The 23,195-nt window shown below is 47.9% G+C and overlaps 1 protein-coding gene across 1 annotated transcript in view; it reads right to left on the bottom strand.

The window, feature by feature from the left end:
* Window positions 1–385: 385 nt before the first annotated feature.
* LOC133115388 (seizure protein 6 homolog) overlaps window positions 386–23,195 on the bottom strand; it is a 26,246-nt gene continuing 3,436 nt past the window's right edge. Inside the window, exons 3-19 of the mRNA XM_061225277.1 lie at window positions 22,268–22,420; window positions 20,551–20,775; window positions 19,430–19,569; window positions 19,156–19,348; window positions 18,384–18,569; window positions 12,514–12,694; window positions 10,969–11,132; window positions 8,880–9,074; window positions 8,207–8,345; window positions 7,783–7,979; window positions 5,668–5,862; window positions 5,226–5,429; window positions 4,931–5,122; window positions 4,764–4,805; window positions 4,556–4,673; window positions 4,324–4,435; window positions 386–3,074 (exon numbers count right to left, since the gene is read on the bottom strand). Coding sequence (XP_061081261.1) covers window positions 3,045–3,074; window positions 4,324–4,435; window positions 4,556–4,673; window positions 4,764–4,805; window positions 4,931–5,122; window positions 5,226–5,429; window positions 5,668–5,862; window positions 7,783–7,979; window positions 8,207–8,345; window positions 8,880–9,074; window positions 10,969–11,132; window positions 12,514–12,694; window positions 18,384–18,569; window positions 19,156–19,348; window positions 19,430–19,569; window positions 20,551–20,775; window positions 22,268–22,420 — 2,666 coding nt within the window. The 3' untranslated portion in view covers window positions 386–3,044. The remainder of the gene's footprint in view (window positions 3,075–4,323; window positions 4,436–4,555; window positions 4,674–4,763; window positions 4,806–4,930; window positions 5,123–5,225; window positions 5,430–5,667; window positions 5,863–7,782; window positions 7,980–8,206; window positions 8,346–8,879; window positions 9,075–10,968; window positions 11,133–12,513; window positions 12,695–18,383; window positions 18,570–19,155; window positions 19,349–19,429; window positions 19,570–20,550; window positions 20,776–22,267; window positions 22,421–23,195) is intronic.

The following is a 23,195-nucleotide window of genomic DNA, read 5'->3' as shown; positions in this document are numbered from 1 at the left end:
AACACAAAATGAACATATCACAAATTGAACATATCACAAAATGAAATAAAATGTGGAAATAAAATGCTTTTGACTTTTGAAGAGCGTCTCTCGCGCGATCAGCATCTCAGCGCGTGACAAGGGCATCACACCGTGGCCCTGCTGTGGAGGGAGGGGCGCTGACGTAGCGCAGAGCTCTAAATAAAGCCACGCTGTGAGCCATCAGGGTTCAAACAGCTTAAACTTTGACTTTGTTTGACGCTGACCTTTCCTAGCACGTCCAGTCACGTCACAGCTTTGTATGAAGCAGGCAGATGTAGGCTATCACTACTACTAGCAACACAGAGGCCAGGCAGAGGTGTTTCCTGTAAGCTAAGTTAGCCCTATTAGTTTGTTAACATTACGGGTTTCACAAAGCAAGTTTCACAGACAACCCATGACTCTCACTTACTCTTAACACCTTATTTACAGTTCAACAAACCAATGGTTTCCTGGATGGAGGACATCAAATTTCAACTGGCGGCACTCGGTTCTCAAATCTTCTGTCCCCACCTTAGTCTTGGCATTAAAAGCAATGTTTGATTCTTGTCATGTGAAAGCAGCTTATGTAATTCTTTTGAAAACCAGTGTGTGTCTTATTGACATTTTCACAGAACACAGTGGATTTATGATATTTGGCGTAAATACGTCTTATGTTCTGCATTGGAGCGATGGAGCAGAGTTTAGGTTCCCTAAAACTGAATAATCCATGCAAGTAAGTCAAGTGTTGTAATGCTTAATCCCTCTCTATCAGGAAACCATTGGGCTGCGGAGGGAGTGTGTAATGCTTGGGTGCTTTCCTGTGCTTGACTCTACTGTGGCTCAGAATTCTCTTGTGTATTGTCTCAACGTGTAGTGTGTACAATACAACAGATGCCTATTCAGGTATAAAATACTGTTACACTTAAAACAGTGGATTGGACCATGCTCTTTTAAGGCGGTATTAGCAGAAGGATGGAAATGCCTTAAAGGAAAACACCAATATTTGGGGAAATACCTTTTTTCGACTTACCCAGACTTAGACAAGATGTTCTATTTCATTTTCATATTTGTGCATTCACAGGCTCAATGTCCGTGTGAGCATAACGTGTTAGCATAGCGTGTTAGCATAGCGTGTTAGCATAACGTGTTAGCTTAGCATCAAGACCTACCTCCTTCAAAGTGAAGGAATACACCTTACAGCAAGTCTGAAGCTGTCTTACTTACACAAGGTATCATGTGTATTTGAAATGAAACAGTTTAGCAATACAATAATGCTAACATGGAAATTTGGCCAGTGAATGCACAAAAATTCAAATTAAATTGTTAGAAGAAAGTTTTATCATAAGAACTGCCGGCTCTTGCCGGCTGGCGTTTCAAAAACTGAGCATGTCAAGTCTTAACCCCGGAGTTTTAGAACAATTTCTGATTTAACGTTACAGTTAACTCAGGTCGTCATGGAAAGAGTCGTTTATTTGTTTATTCGGCACTTTGGTGTGGTCCATATTCGCAGATGTTTTTAGATTTAAACACGGACGTTCCGAGATTTCTCTAGTCTCGTCTTGTCTCGGCTGTCAGGTGGAGACGGGGCTCAAGTTAAGGAAAGGTATATTTCCCCCAAATATTGGTGTTTTCCTTTAAGTGTAGTCAGCAAATCAGCTGTTCCAGCTCATAGGTGTGCAGGCACACACAGGTCTCAGAGATCTTTTCAATGCAGGGATGTGTCCGTCAGTCTGTCTTCCTGTGTGTCTGTCAGTCATTTTCAGTCTGTCTTCAGTGTTCACCCTTGCCTTTTTAATTTCTTAGACCTTCCCTACAGGTGCTTAATCAGATCCCCAAGACTCAACTACAAGGCATTCCATGCTTTTTCAGTTAATTAAACCTGATTACTGAGTGAACCAACTACACAGAAGTACAGACAGAATAATTACTTGAAAGAGGAACAGTGTTATGTTTATATGTGGTTTTAGACCCCACAATGGACGCCCATTCCTCTTTGCATTAATTACAGATCGGTGCTGAACGTTAACACAGTTTTTCTCCGGTATGCCAAGGCTCTAATGACTCTGATTCTTACAGGACAGAGTGCAGTGCTTGCAGTCCACCAAAATACCCTATGTTCCTAACTCTGCAAACATATCAGCCCACACTGACCCAAGGATAAGCTTTTGCATTCAGCATGCAGAGAAAAGCCAGAACACAAGGGTATAATAACAATGGAGGGTCGAACTCGGGTACCAAGGTACATGACTGTAGGGTAATGGTTAAGGTAAATGACTGGGAGCCGCAAGGTCGGTGGTTCGATCCCTGGTGTAGCCACAATAAGATCTGCACTGCCGTCGGGCCCTTGAGCAAGGCCCTTAACTGTACATTGCTCCAGGGGAGGATTGTCTCCTGCTTAGTCTAATCAACTGTACGTCGCTCTGGATAAGAGCGTCTGCCAAATGCCAATAATGTAATGTAATGTAATATAATGTGATTTAATGTAATGAACTCAAAATGTTTACTTATTCTTCAGCCTGAGAGAAAAAGACCAAACAAGGGGACCTTGAGAGTCATGAGGCCATCCTGCCACTGAAACCCTCCATCCCTGGGCAATTCCAGAGCCATGACCCTGCCAGGCTGAAACCCTCCATCCCTGGGCAATGCCAGAGCCATGGCCCTGCCAGGCTGCCAGGAACACTTGGCCCTGGTGTGGGTCAGATACTTTGTCAGACCATAAGGCTCACTCATTGACCACAGCATGGTGCCTTATTCTGATGAGCCACCCAGCACCCCCTCAGCCCTGCCGTGAAGCTGGAGATCACTGCTTCAGCGCCAAACCTCTCAGTAATCACTGACTGCTAGCCACAGAGAGAAATGACTGAAGCAACATAGAAAGGCAGACAGACAGACCATCAGACAGATAGACAAGAATGAAAAATGGGAGCAAACAAGATAAAGAAGGATTGAGTGAGAAGGGAGAGTGGGTATGGGGGAAAGAAAGAGTTTTTCTCCCAGTTATTCCTCTTTGATCATTCCATTCTCTCTAAGGAGGCATTCAATATTTAGATTGAAACTTCGTACTCTCTCGTGTCCTGGGGAAAAAAATGGCAGATAGTGAGATTCAATTCAAAACTCAATTCCAAATTCAATTCAAAATGCTAAGAATCCTTGATACCATTTCTCTGCGTCAAAAAATTATGTTCCAATATAAGAACAAAAATATACAATTCAGAAGTTGCATGAATAAACACATAGTTTTTTTTGTATTTCCGGTTTGGTAGAAATACAACTTTTGCAAATTATTCGATACAGACATATTTATGGAACCAAATACCGCACCTTATGGTGAACTTGTCATGAAGCTACAACTGTTTTCTGACTAAAAAGTTTATTTTCAAGAACTATGTTTTTCTTGGGACAATACCTAAGCAAATGCCATCTTGAACTACTACTACTGACTGGTAGGTCATGTGAAGGTAAATTTTCTTTACATTTTGTATCAAAAACATTTGTATCACCGCCCCGTTGTACACGAAGACACTGACTCACTGCCCCCTCATAGACACAGAGACCCTGACTCACCGCCCCCTCATAGACACAGAGACACTGACTCACCGCCCCCTCATAGACACAGAGACACTGACTCACCGCCCCCTCATAGACACAGAGACCCTGACTCACTGCCCCCTCATAGACACAGAGACACTGACTCACTGCCCCCTCATAGACACAGAGACCCTGACTCACTGCCCCCTCATAGACACAGAGACACTGACTCACTGCCCCCTCATAGACACAGAGACCCTGACTCACTGCCCCCTCATAGACACAGAGACCCTGACTCACTGCCCCCTCGTAGACACAGAGACACTGACTCACTGCCTCCTCATAGACACAGAGACACTGACTCACTGCCCCCTCGTAGACACAGAGACACTGACTCACTTCCCCCTCGTAGACACAGAGACACTGACTCACTGCCCCCTCATAGACACAGAGACACTGACTCACCGCCCCCTCATAGACACAGAGACACTGACTCACTGCCTCCTCATAGACACAGAGACACTGACTCACTGCCCCCTCGTAGACACAGAGACACTGACTCACCGCCCCCTCGTAGACACAGAGACACTGACTCACTGCCCCCTCGTAGACACAGAGACACTGACTCACCGCCCCCTCATAGACACAGAGACACTGACTCACCGCCCCCTCGTAGACACAGAGACACTGACTCACTGCCCCCTCGTAGACACAGAGACCCTGACTCACTGCCCCCTCGTAGACACAGAGACCCTGACTCACTGCCCCCTCATAGACACAGAGACACTGACTCACCGCCCCCTCGTAGACAGAGTTGCTGAAGTCGGTTTTCACAGAGATGGGGCTGTAGGCTGGCCGGTGGGACAGAGGCTTCCGGAACAGTGGCCTCCGTGGGTGTCTGCAGGCTCTGGCAGAAAAGCATGAAGAATGGAGGATCAGGACAGCAAGCTACCCCCCCCCCCCCCCGACAGAGACCTCGTTTTGGTGGAACCCAGTTTTAACAGACACCCGTGGCTACGGAACTCACATGGCGTAGTACATGTAGATCCCTCCAAACAGACAGACCAGCAGGATAATGGGCAGGGCGATGGCTAACGCGCTGTTCGTCTTCTTAATCTGGTGTGATGGGACCGTTGACCTGAACACTACCATGAGATATAATTACAGAATTATGTAACTCAAAAATATACATACAGTACATAAGAACAAAATAATGAGGAAAGATTGATTATTACATTCCTGCTTGGGGCCATCCAACAGTTCTTCATATGCTACAGCTAATGGGAGACAGGGAAAGAGAGAGAGATCCACATTAATACAGACAACATCCATTCTTGTGAAATGTTTAACCTCAACTCTGCTGCTTTGGAACATACCACCTCTGGGGAACCCCCCTGCTCACCTCTGCAGAATGGAGGCGGACTGTTCCACTGGGAGGGGTGTGCGGGGAGGCAGTTGATGGAGACCTCCCCGATCAGCTCGTAGCCCTCATAGCAGAAGAAGTGGAGTGACTCCCCCGGGCGGTAGCTGCGCTTGTTCAGCGTCTGATAGCCGTTGTGAGGGACGCCTGGGTTTGGACATGGGTCATACTTCACTAAGGGGAGACAGAGAGAGGGGGCGCGTGTGAACCGCGGGAGTGTTAATGAGCGCACGGCGCATGGCTACGCTCCCGTTTCCACACGAGGGGGGGGACTCACAGACGCACGTCGGGCTGCGCTCGCTCCAGGTTGGCTCTCCCGCGTCGCGCCCGCGGCAGGAGATTTGGGAGGGCCCCTCCAGCTCGTAGCCCAGGTTGCAGGAGAAGTGCAGCACCGCGCCCACAGCGAAGGCGGGCTCCGGGCGGGGGGAGCGCGCCCCGTTCAGCACCTCCCCCGGGTCGGGGCAGCGGCGGGGCTCAGGAGCTGCCCAGGGGAGAGAGCACCGGGGAACTCTATCAGAGCGGCCCAACTCGAGTCGCATAGCTTGTTGAAGTCATGTGCTTTCATTCAATGTTGGCCCTACCCTCAATTACAAATAAACATACATGACAATGCTGTACAACAAACAAGTTACAGGCTTACTAGCTCACGAATATGATACGAAGGTTACACGGTGCGTCTCATTCACGCAGTTCTGAACCCTTCGTGCCCAGAAACTCACATTTCTGACAGGTGGGAGGGCTGTTGCTCCAGGAGAGGTCCCATTGGCAGGTGACGATGTCAGGGCCGGCCATGTCATACCCAGGCTGACACTGATAGGTCAGCACGCTGCCCCTCACCTGCGAGGGGTGGGACGAGCGACTCCAGCCGAATTCGATTGGAGGAAGGGCAGCACATGTGTCATTGCGCTCCACCTCTGGTTGGAGGACGAGAGCGTCAGTAATATCAGACATGATAGACCACAGACCGGTCCACAGACCACAGACCACAAATACAGACATGCAGCTACTGCTGGTGAAGGTAAAACACTCCAATGGAATGTAATAATCACACTGTTTGTGGAGTGCTTTCATGGTGTACAAAGTGCTTTATGTCAAAAAAAAAGCTGAAGCTGGATTTACTCTGTGAGCTTACCTAGCGCTCCCCCCTGACCTGCTCACCTGCTCAGCATTGACCTACAGCACTGACCTACTCACCACAGTACTGACCTACTCACCACAACACTGATCTACTCACCACACCACTGACCTACTCACCACAACACTGACCTACTCACCACAACACTGACCTACTCACCACAACACTGATCTACTCACCACACCACTGACCTACTCACCACAACACTGACCTACTCACCACAGTGCTGACCTACTCACCACAACACTGACCTACTCACCACAGTACTGACCTACTCACCACAACACTGACCTACAAACCACAGTACTGACCTACTCACCACAACACTGATCTACTCACCACACCACTGACCTACTCACCACAACACTGACCTACTAACCACACCACTGACCTACTAACCACAGCACTGATCTACTAACCACAACACTGACCTACTAACCACAACACTGACCTACTCACCTCGGTACTGACCTACTCACCACAACACTGACCTACTCACCACAGTGCTGACCTACTCACCACAACACTGACCTACTCACCACAACACTGACCTACTCACCACAACACTGACCTACAAACCACAGTACTGACCTACTTACCACAACACTGACCTACTAACCACAACACTGACCTACTCACCTCGGTACTGACCTACTCACCACAACACTGACCCACTCACCATAGTGCTGACCTACTCACCACAACACTGACCTAGTCACCACAGTACTGACCTACTAACCACAGTACTGACCTACTCACCACAACACTGACCTACTCACCATAGTGCTGACCTACTCACCACAACACTGACCTAGTCACCACAGTACTGACCTACTAACCACAGTACTGACCTACTCACCACAACACTGACCTACTCACCATAGTGCTGACCTACTCACCACAACACTGACCTAGTCACCACAGTACTGATCTACTCACCACACCACTGACCTACTCACCACAACACTGACCTACTCACCACAACACTGACCTACTCACCACAACACTGATCTACTCACCACAGTGCTGACCTACTCACCACAACACTGACCTACTCACCACAGTACTGACCTACTCACCACAACACTGACCTACAAACCACAGTACTGACCTACTCACCACAACACTGATCTACTCACCACACCACTGACCTACTCACCACAACACTGACCTACTAACCACACCACTGACCTACTAACCACAGCACTGATCTACTAACCACAACACTGACCTACTAACCACAACACTGACCTACTCACCTCGGTACTGACCTACTCACCACAACACTGACCTACTCACCACAGTGCTGACCTACTCACCACAACACTGACCTACTCACCACAGTACTGACCTACTCACCACACCACTGACCTACTCACCACAACACTGACCTACTAACCACACCACTGACCTACTAACCACAGCACTGATCTACTAACCACAACACTGACCTACTAACCACAACACTGACCTACTCACCTCGGTACTGACCTACTCACCACAACACTGACCCACTCACCATAGTGCTGACCTACTCACCACAACACTGACCTAGTCACCACAGTACTGACCTACTAACCACAGTACTGACCTACTCACCACAACACTGACCTAGTCACCACAGTACTGACCTACTAACCACAGTACTGACCTACTCACCACAACACTGACCTACTCACCACAGCGCTGACCTACTCACCTCGGTACTGAATCCTGAACCCACGGGGCTGGTAGAAGGACCCATCGTCTGGGTCGCTCTGGAATTGAATCATGACCTCCGACTCCCCCGAGACGACTTGGAGGCGCTCCCTGGACCCCAGGTACTGGCCAATCACGTGCGACATCAGGTCATGGCCATCGAATATGGTGAGCATGTCACTGTGGCGAATGTTCAAACTTTGAAAAAGGGAGAGAGAATTAGAGGTCAATAAAGAAAATGTCAGATAAAAGACAATCTGAAATAATCAACAGCCAGTTAAATGAAACTTTTACAATTTGGCTATTTGAACAAAGATAGACTGAGCATTGCAGTACATTTAGTTAGAGGGCACTGTTTATTTGTTGCTGAAACTGAGCCTGGCCCAGGTTCATAAAGGGTTAGGGTTAGTGCCTGCTGCACTCACATCTGCACATCCAGCTCGATGCGCTTGTCCTCACTGACATGCAGCAGCCAGACACAGTCCTGCCCCTTGGAGTAGCTCTGCGGCCAATCAGGAGACAGCACCGTTCCTGAAGGCTCGGTCAGCTCCCCTCCGCAGAGCGCTGAGAGAGAGAGAGAGAGAGAGAAGGAGAGAGGGGGAGAGAGGGAGGGAGGGTAAGAGAGAGAGGGAGAAAGGGAGGGAGAGAGAGGGAGAGAGGGAGGGAGAGAGAGAGAGAGGGAGAGGGAGAAGGGGGAGAGAGGAACAGAGAGAGAGAGGGAGAGGGGAGAGAGAGAAAGAGAAAGGGAGAGAGAGGGGGGGAGGGGGGAGAGAGACAGAGAGAGAGGGAGAGAGGGAGGAGGAGAGAAAGAGAGAGACAGAGAGGGGGAGAGAGAGGGAGAGAGAGGGGGGGAGAGGGAGGGGGTGAGAGAGACAGAGAGGGAGAGAGAGGGAGAGAGGGAGGGGAGAGAGAGTCAGAGAGAGAGAGAAAGACAGAGAGAGAGAGAGGGAGAGAGAGGGATGAACACAGAGACATGAGGAAGTAAGCCAGGTGTATGGTACTTCATCACGGCTCTTCATCGATTTTGGGACGCTGTGATTTTGGGGCGCTGTGATTTTGGGGCGCTGTGATTTTGGGGCGCTGTGATGGCATCAGTACCTCGGCAGACTGGCTCGCTCTCGTTCCAGTGGGGGTCGCTGGGATCCACGCACTCCATGACCCCTGAACCCTGCTGCATGACGAAGCCGGGGGAGCAGGAGAAGGAGACCACAGCTCCCAGGGAGGAAGTGATGTCACTGCTGCTGTAGTTGCCATGAGCCAGGAAGGGTTCGTAGCAGTGGTCCCCATCAAAAGCTGTGAGAGACAGACACACTGAAAGCTCTGAGTCCTAACCCTAACCCACCCATGCTCTAGAACAAGGCCTTAACAGATACCAGACCATGGGGCCCACCCATGGACTAGAACAGAACCTTAACAGACACCAGACCAGGGGACCCACCCATGCACTAGAACAGGGCCTGAGCAGATACCAGACCAAGGGGCCCACCCATGCACTAGAACAGAGCCTTAACAGGATGAGGTCACTTGATTTAATTCCACCTGTTTAAACATTCTTGTCTCTTTGGCTCTTCTTAAGAACAGGGAGCTCAAACCCAAACCTGCCCTAAGAGCCCACATCTGCTCTAAGACCCCAAACCTGCCCTAAGAGCCCACATCTGCTCTAAGACCCCACACCTGCTCTAAGACCCCACACCTGCTCTAAGACCCCACACCAGCCCTAAGACCCCACACCAGCCCGGGCAGCAAAGACCCCACACCAGCGGGGCGGGGGGGGGGAGCACAGATGGTGCAGTGGGGGGAGCACAGATGGTGCAGTGGGGGGGGCACGGATGGTGCAGTGGGGGGGGCACAGATGGTGCAGTGGGGGGGGCACGGATGGCGCAGTGGGGGGGGTGGGGGGGGCGGGGGGGGGAGCACGGATGGCGCAGTGGGTAGCACTGCCACTTCACAGCAAGGAGGTCCTGGGTTTGAATCCCGGTCGGCCAGGGCCTCTCTGTGTGGAGTTTGTGATGGATGGATGGATGGATGTCCTGTGATATTTTTAGGGACTGCCTGGCAAAATTCCAGGAAACCAGTGTTTCTCTGATATTATCTCTAAAAATGATCATAGACTCCTATTCAATGCTATAAATGCCATACTTAATCCCATCATTCAGGCCATGAAATTTCTGTCCACTATCAACAGCTGTCTTGTCTCAAACATGCTGTGGTCCAGCTTCTGATCAAGGAGCCCAATCTTGGCCCCACAGTTCTATAATGATACAGTTGTGTATCTTGTGACAGACACTAGTGTATAGGCGAGCTCATAATTTTCAAGCCTCTGTGCAGTTCTGCCACCTCAGTGGAATGCTTCACAAACTTTTAGAAACTGATGTCACGGGAAAAGGCTGGTGTCACTGATGGTGTGGTACAGTGGGTAATGCCTGATCTGGAAATACCATTTAAAAATGAACGACAGGCACAAAGGTTAACCAGGTTTGTTCGGCATACAGAGAAAAGGCCAGCACTGTTGTTACTGACTTTTTGTGACGGTCTTTATTTGATGGTTTGTTGTTTTCCTTTGAGCCTTGGGTATTTTGCAGTTTTTATGTCTAAGTATTAGAACAAAGGCAAGGTTAAACTGCTATTTTCTGTTCCAGTTGGAAAGACGCCTAACAGATACTTCCACTTTTTTGGTGTTTTTTTTGTTTTACAAATTATGGCATTTCTTTCCGCTGCTAGGCAGATGATACCAAGCTTTACCTTCTATAAAAGAAGTCTTGCAACAAGCGTTTCCATTAAGTCTAGCAACAAGAGCCCTCTGAATTCATCAAAGGCTAGATGGAAAAAATATTCTCAAGCTTGGAGAAAGTAAGACTGAGATTGTTGTTTCTGGCCCCCCAAATGTCCTCAGCAATATCTGTGGCCTTGCGCTCCTGCCTTTGCTGTTGCTGCTCCAAAGCTGTGGAATAGTTTACCTCTTTATGTTAGGTCCGCCCCCTCTATCAGTACTTTTTAAAAATCTCTTGTATTTATTGTCTTTGTGCAATGTTTTGTAGCAATTGTAATTCTTTTTATATATCTGTTTTTACTTAGTGAAGCACTTTGGTCACCCTCAGTAGTTTCTAAATGCGCTCTACAGATGAAGTTGACTTGAGCTGACAGAGGGAGGAAGAGAGACGCAGAGGAAAGGCCAGGGGCCCCTCACCCTCGTAGCGCAGGGCCAGGGTCAGGGGGGCAGCGGAGGAGTCAGCAGACAGGTCCACATACAGAGACAAGCCCAGACTCAAAACCCCCCTCTCCGGCACGTCGTCCAGGTCTGAGTCAAAGAGCAGGGGAGAGGCAGAGCTGTTCCCACTGCGCACTGTCAATCTGGGGAAAGGGGGGGGGGGTCACCAAAACAGAACTTAAAAAAGCAAACCAGCCCTGTGTCAAGCAAAACCTGCTGATTACACACGCTTTTACTCATCTATTTTCACTCTAAATAAAATTCTTCTGCTGCATGATTGTCCACATATTACGGTTAGTAAGACTTTCCACTGTAAATTGTCAGGTGTGATTTACATTTTTGCAGCACCCAAAGACTTAAACATATTTAAAATGTGTATTTTCTCCCACATCTGGTTTAAACATGTTATGTGATGTGAACTTGTGCCATGGTGATGTGTGCTGGTGCCATGGTGATGTGTGCTGGTGCCATGGTGATGTGCTCTGGTGCCATGGTGATGTGTGCTGGTGCCATGGTGATGTGTGCTGGTGCCATGGTGATCTGCTCTGGTGCCATGGTGATGTGTGCTGGTGCCATGGTGATGTGTGCTGGTGCCATGGTGATGTGTGCTGGTGCCATGGTGATGTGCTCTGGTGCCATGGTGATGTGCTCTGGTGCCATGGTGATGTGCTCTGGTGCCATGGTGATCTGCTCTGGTGCCATGGTGATGTGTGCTGGTGCCATGGTGATCTGCTCTGGTGCCATGGTGATGTGTGCTCTGGTGCCATGGTGATCTGCTCTGGTGCCATGGTGATGTGTGCTGGTGCCATGGTGATGTGCTCTGGTGCCATGGTGATCTGCTCTGGTGCCATGGTGATCTGCTCTGGTGCCATGGTGATGTGTGCTGGTGCCATGGTGATGTGTGCTCTGGTGCCATGGTGATGTGTGCTCTGGTGCCATGGTGATCTGCTCTGGTGCCATGGTGATGTGTGCTGGTGCCATGGTGATGTGTGCTGGTGCCATGGTGATCTGCTCTGGTGCCATGGTGATGTGTGCTGGTGCCATGGTGATGTGTGCTGGTGCCATGGTGATCTGCTCTGGTGCCATGGTGATGTGTGCTGGTGCCATGGTGATGTGTGCTCTGGTGCCATGGTGATCTGCTCTGGTGCCATGGTGATCTGCTCTGGTGCCATGGTGATGTGCTCTGGTGCCATGGTGATGTGTGCTGGTGCCATGGTGATGTGTGCTGGTGCCATGGTGATGTGCTCTGGTGCCATGGTGATGTGTGCTGGTGCCATGGTGATGTGTGCTGGTGCCATGGTGATCTGCTCTGGTGCCATGGTGATGTGCTCTGGTGCCATGGTGATGTGTGCTGATGCCATGGTGATGTGTACTGGTGCCATGGTGATGTGTGCTGGTGCCATGGTGATGTGGGCTGGTGCCATGGTGATGTGTGCTGGTGCCATGGTGATGTGCTCTGGTGCCATGGTGATGTGTGCTGGTGCCATGGTGATGTGTACTGGTGCCATGGTGATGTGCTCTGACCTGCTGTAGTCCTCGTCCATGCTGAAGCTCTGGAAATGAAGGTGGAGCCTGTGCCCCCGCCTCGCCTCCACCACCCACGTGCAGCTCAGGTTGCTGCTGCTATGGTTACCTGCGGGAGGCTGCGGAGGAGACACGATCCGACCAACAGTGGCGTTCCGGATCCAGCCTCCACATGCCACTGCTGACACAGGAAGTCTGGGTTAACATCCACATGCCACTGCTGATACAGGAAGTCTGGGTTAACATCCACATGCCACTGCTGACACAGGAAGTCTGGGTTAACATCCACATGCCACTGCTGATACAGGAAGTCTGGGTTAACATCCACATGCCACTGCTGACACAGGAAGTCTGGGTTAACATCCACATGCCACTGCTGACACAGGAAGTCTGGGTTAACATCCAGATGCCACTGCTGACACAGGAAGTCTGGGTTAACATCCACATGCCACTGCTAACACACAGGAAGTCTGGGTTAACATCCAGATGCCACTGCTAACACACAGGAAGTCTGGGTTAACATCCACATGCCACTACTGACACAGGAAGTCTGGGTTAACATCCACATGCCACTGCTGATACAGGAAGTCTGGGTTAACATCCACATGCCACTGCTGACACAGGAAGTCTGGGTTAACATCCAGATGCCACTGCTAACACACAGGAAGTCTGGGTTAACATCCACATTCCATTGCTAATACCATTTTAAATGTGACACTGTGTTAATTTGGATGGATTTTGATTGGCTGGCAGTGTTTTATCGTTTAATGCTCCCAGCATTATCGTCATTGTCGTTATAGTTGGACAGGTTTTAAAAACTTTTTTACAATGGGTAACAAACATTTTTTGAGAGCAAGTTTATGTTTTCAGCACTCTGTGTGGACCAAATGGTGAATACTTTTTCATTGCTTTGACAAAAACTGCATTCAATGGACACGGCTTTCAAAAATCTTGCATTCATTTCTCTGTCAGACTAATCCACCAAAAAAACTGTAGATTTCTACAGCTCAATTTGCAAATGTTTGCACACACTATTTGAAAACTGATACACTCAGGTTCAAAACCTAAGGGTGAATCCATCATGACTGTTCCAAATTGGAGAGACAAGTATTATTGCACAGGTTTCAAGGTTTTTGGATAACTGTACTAGGCCCTTGTTTGATATGGAAATATTGTCAATTCATCTTCAGCTATGTGCTTCTTTGTGCTGTGGTGAAAGTTTGTCGCGTGACTGATGTTACAAAAAATGGACATGCAAAAAATCTAGTCAGCTTTGATAAAAATTCTTCAAAATACTGGAAGTTGAAAATTGCATCTCACACAATGTAAAGACGATATCTCAGTAATGAACACAGAATAATAATCAAATAGTTATTTATTTTTCCAGGAATTACATAAATATAGCGTGACTGACGTTACCGTAATTGACGTTACAACTTGTCCACTTACAATAAGCAGTCCACAAGCCAACACTTTGCATATCTCTGTGTGCAGCTTGGGTTGGCAGAGTTAAGTATAAGAGTTCTACATGGCACAGAACCACTAATAATGCTTAAATTGTAAACAATTATATTATTCCAGACACTAATTCTCATCTTACGGAATGGCTCCACTGCAGCCATCCACGTCAGCCATCACCACCAGACATCAGACGCCGAGGGAACGACTCTATTGTAACTAACGACAGCGACTCCACGGTAGCCATCCATGTCAGCCATCACCACCAGACATCAGGGAACGACTCTATTGTAACTAACGACAGCGGCTCCACTGTAGCCATCGCGTCACTCAATGGCAGCATCAAAGTTAGACAATCACCGAGGTTCATTTCTCAATGGTTGACACGCATGTTCATTCCCATATAGTGAATTGATTTTCATGAGAAATGTAGTTGTTCTGCTTGTTTTTTCTTATTTTACTTATTTACTACAAATGTCGTGAACGTGGACAGCTACTGCTCCCTGCAAAACTTCAGTCACAAATGGGTGACGAGCACCTTATTATTGAGGGAGAAAAATTCAATTCTGTATGATTGACAAACTAACTCTGACTGCCATTAATGACAAAATATTTTGAACTAAAAATGAATTGTTGTATGTATGTTGGAGTAGAACACATAATTATGAATAGCAGGCAACAAGCAGTATGAACATGACAGAAAATGTAAACATCTTACAGAAATTTATCTAAGTTATCAAAACACATTTCTACATGCTACAAGTTCCATTTCAACTAACATCCAGATGAGATTGTATCTGATGAAATGAAATGAAATGAACATTTGTCCTTGTATATAGCTAGAGCTTTAATTAAATTCTTATTCTTTTTAATAGCTTCAAATAAATTGCATGACTGACCTTACATATTTCAACACCAGCCCTGTCAGCACAAATAGTTGACCTGGGGTTTTGCTTGCTATGGATAAGTTACTAAAACCTTGTCAGGATCTTTTTTGTTGTCTAGTCTTTTGTCTAAGTAATCTGCGTTTCTTGTTTTGTTACCCTCTGTGCACACCGTAGTCACTCTGTCAGTTCATTCATTCACTGTTATTCGTTTCACCTGCGTCTCACTTCCTGATTGTTTCCCACACCTGACTGCCATTCCCTCTTATTACCTGTGTTATAAAAACCCCTTTGTTTGTGTAGTTTGTCACCAGATTGTTATGTGTCCCGACCATACTCTCCAGCATTTATTTCTGATTGATACCCATTATGACCGGTTTTGTTTTCGACTACTGCATTTAGCTTATCCCGTCTGTCTAGTTTTGATCTGTAGTTTATCGACCTGTTTTTCTTTTTTGACCTTTTTGGCCATTGGATTCTGTTTTTGTCTGCTTTGCCTGCTCATTACCGAACCTTCACCTATGACTACGACTTTCCTCCTGGAGAACTGTCTATTTGTCAAAGCTAAGAAGTGTGAGTTTCACCAATCATCCATCCAGTTCCTCAGCTTTGTCATCTCCAGGGGGAAGATCGAAATGGATCGCAAGAAGCTTCAATGCTTTCTTGGGTTTGCCAATTTATACCGGAGGTATGCGCCTCTGTCTGCCCTGACCTCCAACAAGCTCACCTTCTGCTGGACACCAACTCTGCCTTCATGGAGCTGAAGAGGCGCTTCTCCTCCGCTCCTGTCCTGACCCAGAGCGCTTCTTCTCCGCTCCTGTCCTGACCCAGAGAAGCAATTCACCTTGGAGGTCGATGCCTCCGACAGCGGGGGCGGAGCTGTGTTGTCCTAGCAGTCCCTGGACAAGAAGGTCCATCCCTGTGCCTTCTTCTCTTGCCGCCTCTCGCCCACGGAGAGAAATTCTAGCATTGGCGACCCGGAACTCTTGGCAGTAAAGTTGGCCATCTGGTGGAGGGGGCCACCACTCCATTCATCGTCTGGACTGACCACCGCAACCTTGAGTACCTGAGGTCGGCCAAGAGACTCAACCCACGGCAGGACCGGTGGTTGTTGTTCTTCAACCACTTCCACTCAACCCTGACCTACCGGTCTGGCTTCCCTGGCTGTACACCATCCTATACCCTGGTCGCTGCCACTCAGCTCGACATCATCAGCAAGATGGAGGAAGTCCCGATAGGCTGCCCGGTTCCTGATGACACTCCTGCCAACCGCCTGTTCATTCCTGAAGCAGTCTGTCTGTTGTCCTGGAGCTCCTCCCGACTCGCCTGTCATCCTGGGGTCAGCCATTTGCTGGCTCTCCTGGGCTGCTGCTTCTGGTGACCAACTATAAAACCTGACATGGCTGACTTCATTGCTGCCTGTCCTGAGTGCTCCCAGGGGACGTCCATCAACCAGCGGCCCCAGGGGCTCCTCCAACCGCTCTCCATTGCCCGTCACCCTTGGTCCCACATGACCCTGGACTTCATTACTGTTCTACCCATCACCAAAGGAATGTCTGTTGTCCTGACGGTGGTAAACCGGTTCTGCAGGAATGGCACTTCATCGCCCGACCGAAGCGCCCTTCCTCCAAGGAGGCTGCCGAACTCCTCTTCCTTCACATCTTTGGACCGAGGCCCTCAGGAACTGGGGAAGACACTCCACTGCACGGTGGACATGGTGCGTGACATGGTGCGCTGGCCTCCTGGGTGGAACACTACCCGTCTCCTCCACTGGTCGATCCCCATTCACCTGTTGACTGGGATCCAGCACCAATCTTCCCAGAGGAGGAAAAAGAAGTGGAAGTACCTGTGGCCCAGCTCCTTGTTCGGCCTGCGCATCAGAAAGGCCCAAACCGCTATTCTCAAAAATGTCTCGGATATGAATACGTTTGCTGACCACCACACCACACATTACAGTGTGGGCCAAAGGGTTTGGCTATCCTCCAAGCACATTCCCCTTCGCTCCACCTGCCCCAAGCTTACCGCCAGATTCATTGGCCCTTTCACCATCACCTGTGTTTTCACCCCCTCTGTGGTCAGACTTTGCCTCCCACCTCCCCTACGCCACATTGATCCAGTCTTTCATGTTTCACGGGTGAAACCCTTTGTCACTTCCCCACGTGTTACCTGTGTTATAAAAACCTTTGTGTTATAAAAACCCCTCTGTTTGGCCAGTTTGTCACCAGATTGTTATGTGTTCCGACCATCCAGCATTTATTTCTTATTGATACCTGTAACAACCTGTTTTGTTTTTCGACTGCTGCATTTAGCTTTTCCCTTCTCTCTACTTTATCAACCTGTTTTTGTCTTTCGCCTTCTGCCTTTGGATTCTATTTTTGTCTGCTTTGCCCACTCATTACCCAACCTTCACCTATGACTATGACTTTGCTTTTGATTACCCTTCATACATCTGTTTGCTGGAGTATTGACCCATTGCCTGGACACTTGATAACAAACTGCCTATCCCCTGCTATTCCCGTTTTCTGGCTGCCTTTATGTTAATAAAGACTTTGAACGAACAGCTATGCCTCGGTCTCGCATCTGGCATAGCTTTTCGTTCCTGATAAACCTCTAGTAAGAGAATTATGAAAGGCACAAAAAAATCATGATGGAAGGCTATGCAATAAAATAAATTGATGTTTTTTGTGACTGACGTTAAATATGGACTAGACCAACTTTTAGGGTCATGTACTGGAAAATATGTATTCTTTTGACAGATGTAATTATGGTAAAGTAATCAATTTACTGTAATCTCAAAAAAAAATATGAAATATGGCTCCTCTCGGATCAAATCTATAATTTACACTAACTTTTAGGTCTTATAATGTTAGTACAGCAGTTAAATATTTTCTACAAATTGTTTTTTTAAGTGCATGTACTGTAATGGCACCAGTTGTTAAGTGTTTTTTTTAGCTCATTGTGCTCTGGTTAACAATGTATTCTTGTTGAAAGAAAACTAGCACTGGAGTTTTGGTGAATTAACTTATTTTGAGTTTTGGTAGGTTTGATGCATTTTACATGAAATTAACTGTTTTGCTAAACTTCTTGTGGGTGCTGAGAGTATGAAGAGTTTTGAAAAAGTCATCTCGCAATTGAAAAATACTTCGCAATAAAAAAACTGCAAACATCCACATGCCACTGCTAACACACAGGTATACTGGTTTAACATTGTCTCCTCGGTACAGCGTCTGTTGTGTTATCTTGTGTTGTTCCTGTACTTTCTGAATTCAAATAGCCTATTGACCACGGAAGCCTTCCCAGATTTCAATGAACACAGCTTCAGATAACCATTTATAATGGTTTCAGAATATTATCACCCCTGTTTTGTAATAATCAAATTTGTAATTCAGTAGAGGAGAACGTAAAATGTGTCACATTGGATGAGAATGGCTTCAAACCCAAAGAGTTGAGGAGCTGAATCAGACCTGATTGCAAGATGACAAACAGAGAAAAGACGGAGGGGAGTCTGGCAGGGAACGGGTGACTGACCGACGCATAGAGGCTCAGAGCTGCTCCAGCGGGGGCGGGTAGAGTTGAGGCAGGTGGCCACCTCGTGACCTCTGACCTGGAACCCGGGGTCACAGTGGAAGTGGGCACGGCCCCCAGGGTGCAGGCCAGTCACCGTCACACTGCCCCCCACAGGCGAGGGAGGGAAAATGCAGGAGAGGAGGAAAGCTGTGTGTGTGTGTGTGTAAGAGAGAGAGAAAGAGTATGTGTTTATTTCAGTGTTTGCATTTGTGTGTGTTTTTGCGAGAGAGATAAAGGGGGTTGAGAAAAGGAGGAATTAGTGAAAAATTTGATAAAAACATAAATAGACTCTACATCACTCAAACCTTACCATTTACAATTTAGTCATTTAATGTTTCAGCCAAAGTGACACGCACATGCAAACTGACTCTCCACATGTCCTCACACAAGTAACCTTTTTAATGAAAGTAACATATTTATTAACACAGAACAGCAGGACTAGTCTCATTAATCAATGCTGAATTAGTGGTACCTTGTTAGTAAAGGCTGAATTAGTGGTACCTCAATAGTAAAGGCTGAATTACTGGTACCACGTTAGTAAAGGCTGAATTAGTGGTACCTCAATAGTAAAGGCTGAATTAGTGGTACCTCGATAGTAAAGGCTGAATTACTGGTACCACGATAGTAAAGGCTGAATTAGTGGTACCTCGAGAGTAAAGGCTGAATTAGTGGTACCTCGATAGTAAAGGCTGAATTAGTGGTACCTCGATAGTAAAGGCTGAATTAGTGGTACCTCGATAGTAAAGGCTGAAGACACCCCGACCAGTGGGCTGCAGGCTGCGGTAGTGAATCTGGACCTGATTGGTCGAACTCCGTATCACCTGACCCTCGCTCATCAGAGTCTCATTGGCCAGGAGCTCTGACCCCGCCCCCTCCAGTCCCCAGATGGCCAGGATCTCATCTTTGGATAGATTCACCCTTTTCACCTGCAGGAAGGGGGTGCACGGGATAATCACCGAACAATCAGTATGAACCACCCGAGGCTCTGCGTGGCTGAACGAGCTTACCTGAATCTCCACCCCATAACCCAGGCAGACGCTGATGGTGTATGTGCATTCCAGGAGAGGAAAGAGGGATGAGGAAGAGGAGGGAGGATCTGGAGACTCCACTATTCCCTCCATCCCAGACAGACTGGCATTGCACTGCACTGGAACAAAGAGGAAAGCACATTCCAGTGGATGCAGTCTCAGAAATAAAGGTATGAAACCTGCCTAAAAATGTACAAATGCATGTCGCTGGGGCGACACCCTAAAGGTAATCAACATAACATTGTACCCTAGCCAACAATATACATTGACTGAACAATTTATTATGAACACATGTCCACCTACACTCACATTGATGCTGTTATCTAATGTGCAATGCATATAATCATGCAGAAACAGGTCAGGAGCTTCAGTTCACTTCACAATGGGGAACAAATGCCTTGTTATTGAGAGGTCAGAGGAGAAGGGCCAGACTGGTCAAAGCTGACAGGAAGGTGGCAGTAACGCAAGTAACAACACATTACAAAAGTGGTATGCAGAAGAGCATCTCTGAACACACAACACGCTAAACCTCTACAGTAGCAGAAGACCACTAAGTCTAAAAAATAAGCCTAATGAATACCTAATAAAGTGCTCACCGAGTTTATAATGAATTTATAAAATGTACTCATTTGTACCTAAAAGAACATTACTGCACTTTCAGGGTACATTTAGGAAATTTGATCCTTGAGGAACAAAAATGTCACTCCACTGTTTCTATGTGAGTGCCTGGAAATCAGGGCTGGGGGAACAAGCACAAAGATAGCAATAATGTCTTTTAAAAAATGCCTCATATTTTCGTATTAAAATGTAATGCTCTTTCTAAAAATACTTACTGTTAAAATGCAGTTTCCATTACAAAGAACTCAAAGGAACAGGAGGGCTGCCATTTGCATGAAATATGCTCATATTAAAATTTAAAACAACTACAGCGCATAATATTTAACCAGGAAACGACGTCTCATCTCCAGGCAATATTTGACAGAATTGCATGCAAACTGATAATGCATGCAAACTGGTAATGCATGCAAACTGGTAATGCATGCAAACTGATAATGCATGCAAACTGGTAATGCATGCAAACTGATAATGCATGCCTTTACCAGGTGCCTGCACCGTGGTGATCGTCGTAGTGGTAATCAGAGTTGTTGTCGTCTCCTCTTCTGCAGGAAGTGATGTCACTCCACTTCCTGTGCTGGCCTGGTCGGCTCGGGGCGCTGCCGCAGACGAGGCCGCAGCCGTGGTGAGCACCCCGGGGGAAACGCCGGCAGACAGCAGCTCACGGCCGGGGGGGGCCGCGGCTGCCTGGGTGGGACTGCTCTCCGCTCCTGTGAGTGCCAAAAGAGTCGTGAGGAAGCCTGCCGGTCCCTGACAGGAAGCAGCGAGGTCACCGAGAGCCTCTGCCCCTCGGCCCCCCGGTACTGAGGGAGGAACCAGCACACGCAGCGAGTGGCGATGCTCTGCAGGTGAGACACACGTGGGCGTGAGACACGCGTGGGCGTGAGACACACATGAGACACACATGAGACACACGTGGCCATGAGACACACATGAGACACACGTGGGCGTGAGACACACATGAGACACACGTGGGCGTGAGACACACATGAGACACGCGTGGGCGTGAGACACACATGAGACACGCGTGGGCGTGAGACACACATGAGACACACGTGGGCGTGAGACACACGTGGGCGTGAGACACACATGAGACACGCGTGGGCGTGAGACACACGTGGGCGTGAGACACACATGAGACACACGTGGGCGTGAGACACACATGAGACACACGTGGGCGTGAGACACACATGAGACACGCGTGGGCGTGAGACACACATGAGACACGCGTGGGCGTGAGACACACATGAGACACGCGTGGGCGTGAGACACACATGAGACACACGTGGCCATGAGACACACATGAGACACACGTGGGCGTGAGACACATGTGGCCCTGAGACACGTGGCCATTCCCATCACAGGGAGTGCTGCAGCGCCCCTGCCGATAGGCTGGATGTACTAGATGTGCTGGATGTACTAGATGTGCTGGATGTACTAGATGTGCTGGATGTACTAGATGTGCTGGATGTACTAGATGTGCTGGATGTACTTCAGCGTTTATGTTTCCTGATTTAATATGCTCTTTGTTGAACTGCCTTTGTTGAAGTACAGACAAATGTGTTGGGATGGAGTTAAATCAATGCCAGGTTTGTTGACATTTCTTAAACCCAGGGTTCTAAATTATTTTCATTGTCTCATGCTTAAAAAAAACAAAGCCATACTTAAGATTTATGAAAATTATTGTTAACGGTATGAATTCTCCAAATTACCTAAGAATTCCCCAAATTACCTCAAAGTTCCTAAAAAAGGTTCCAGCCGGAGTGCAGTTATTCCCTACAGCTGGGGTGCAGTTATTCCCTACAGCCGGGGTGCAGTTATTCCCTACAGCCGGGGTGCAGTTATTCCCTACAGCCGGGGTGCAGTTATTCCCTATAGCTGGGGTGCAGTTATTCCCTACAGCCGGGGTGCAGTTATTCCCTACAGCTGGGGTGCAGTTATTCCCTACAGCCGGGGTGCAGTTATTCCCTACAGCTGGGGTGCAGTTATTCCCTACAGCCGGGGTGCAGTTATTCCCTACAGCCGGGGTGCAGTTATTCCCTACAGCTGGGGTGCAGTTATTCCCTACAGCTGGGGTGCAGTTATTCCCTACAGCTGGGGTGCAGTCTGCCCCTTGGCTGGGGACCCGTGTCTTTAGCTCAGTGGGCCAACCGGCAGCGAATATACAGGTGAAAAGTGGGGCTCCCATGCACAGCATCATACCTGCAGAGAGGGAGGCCTGGCCAAGATACTCCTTACTGAGAAGAGCAGCGTGAATGAGGTCACTGAGGGCAGAGGTCTGCTGCTGGGGGGGGTCAGAGGTCATGGGAACTCTGTCGCCATGGTCACGCAGCTCATCTGAAGGAAAGGCCAGGCCTAAAAGGGGAGAGTTAGTAAGGAGAAGCCCACACCCACAAGAGTACAATCAGTACATATTCACACATATTTACACACACACACTCACACACATACACACCAGAGTACAATCAGTACATATTCACACACACACACAAACACGCACACACACACACACACACACACACCAGAGTACAATCAGTACATATTCACAATATTTACACAAATTTACACACACACACACACATACACACACACATTCACACATGCTAACACACACACACGCACACATACATGCACATGCTAACACACACACACACACACACACACAAACATACACACACACACTCACATACACGCATATAACACAAACACACATATACACAAATATACACATACAATCAGTGAGCACTTTATTAGGTAGACCTTTACACCAGCTTGCTAATGCAAATATCTAATCAGCCAATCATGAGGCAGCAATTAAAAGCATACAAGCATTCAGACATGGTCAAGAGGTTCAGCAATGTTTCAGACCAAATGTCAGAATGGGGAAGAAATGTGATCTAAGTGACTTTGACCATGGAATGATTATTGGTGCCAGACCGGGTGGTTTGAGTATCTCAAAAACTGCTGGGATTTTCACACACAACAGTCTAGAGTTTGCAGAGAATGGTATGAAAAACAAAAAACATCCAGAGAGCAATGCCTTGTTAATGAGAGAGGTCAGAAGAGAAGGGCCAGACTGGTCAAGGCTGACAGGAAGGTGACAGTAACACAAATAACTACACATTACAAC

This window comes from Conger conger, chromosome 16, assembly GCF_963514075.1.
Source record: "Conger conger chromosome 16, fConCon1.1, whole genome shotgun sequence".
NCBI classification, from domain to species: domain Eukaryota; kingdom Metazoa; phylum Chordata; class Actinopteri; order Anguilliformes; family Congridae; genus Conger; species Conger conger.
Note: the sequence above shows the minus strand (reverse complement) of the source record. Positions and strands in the feature narration are given on the sequence as shown.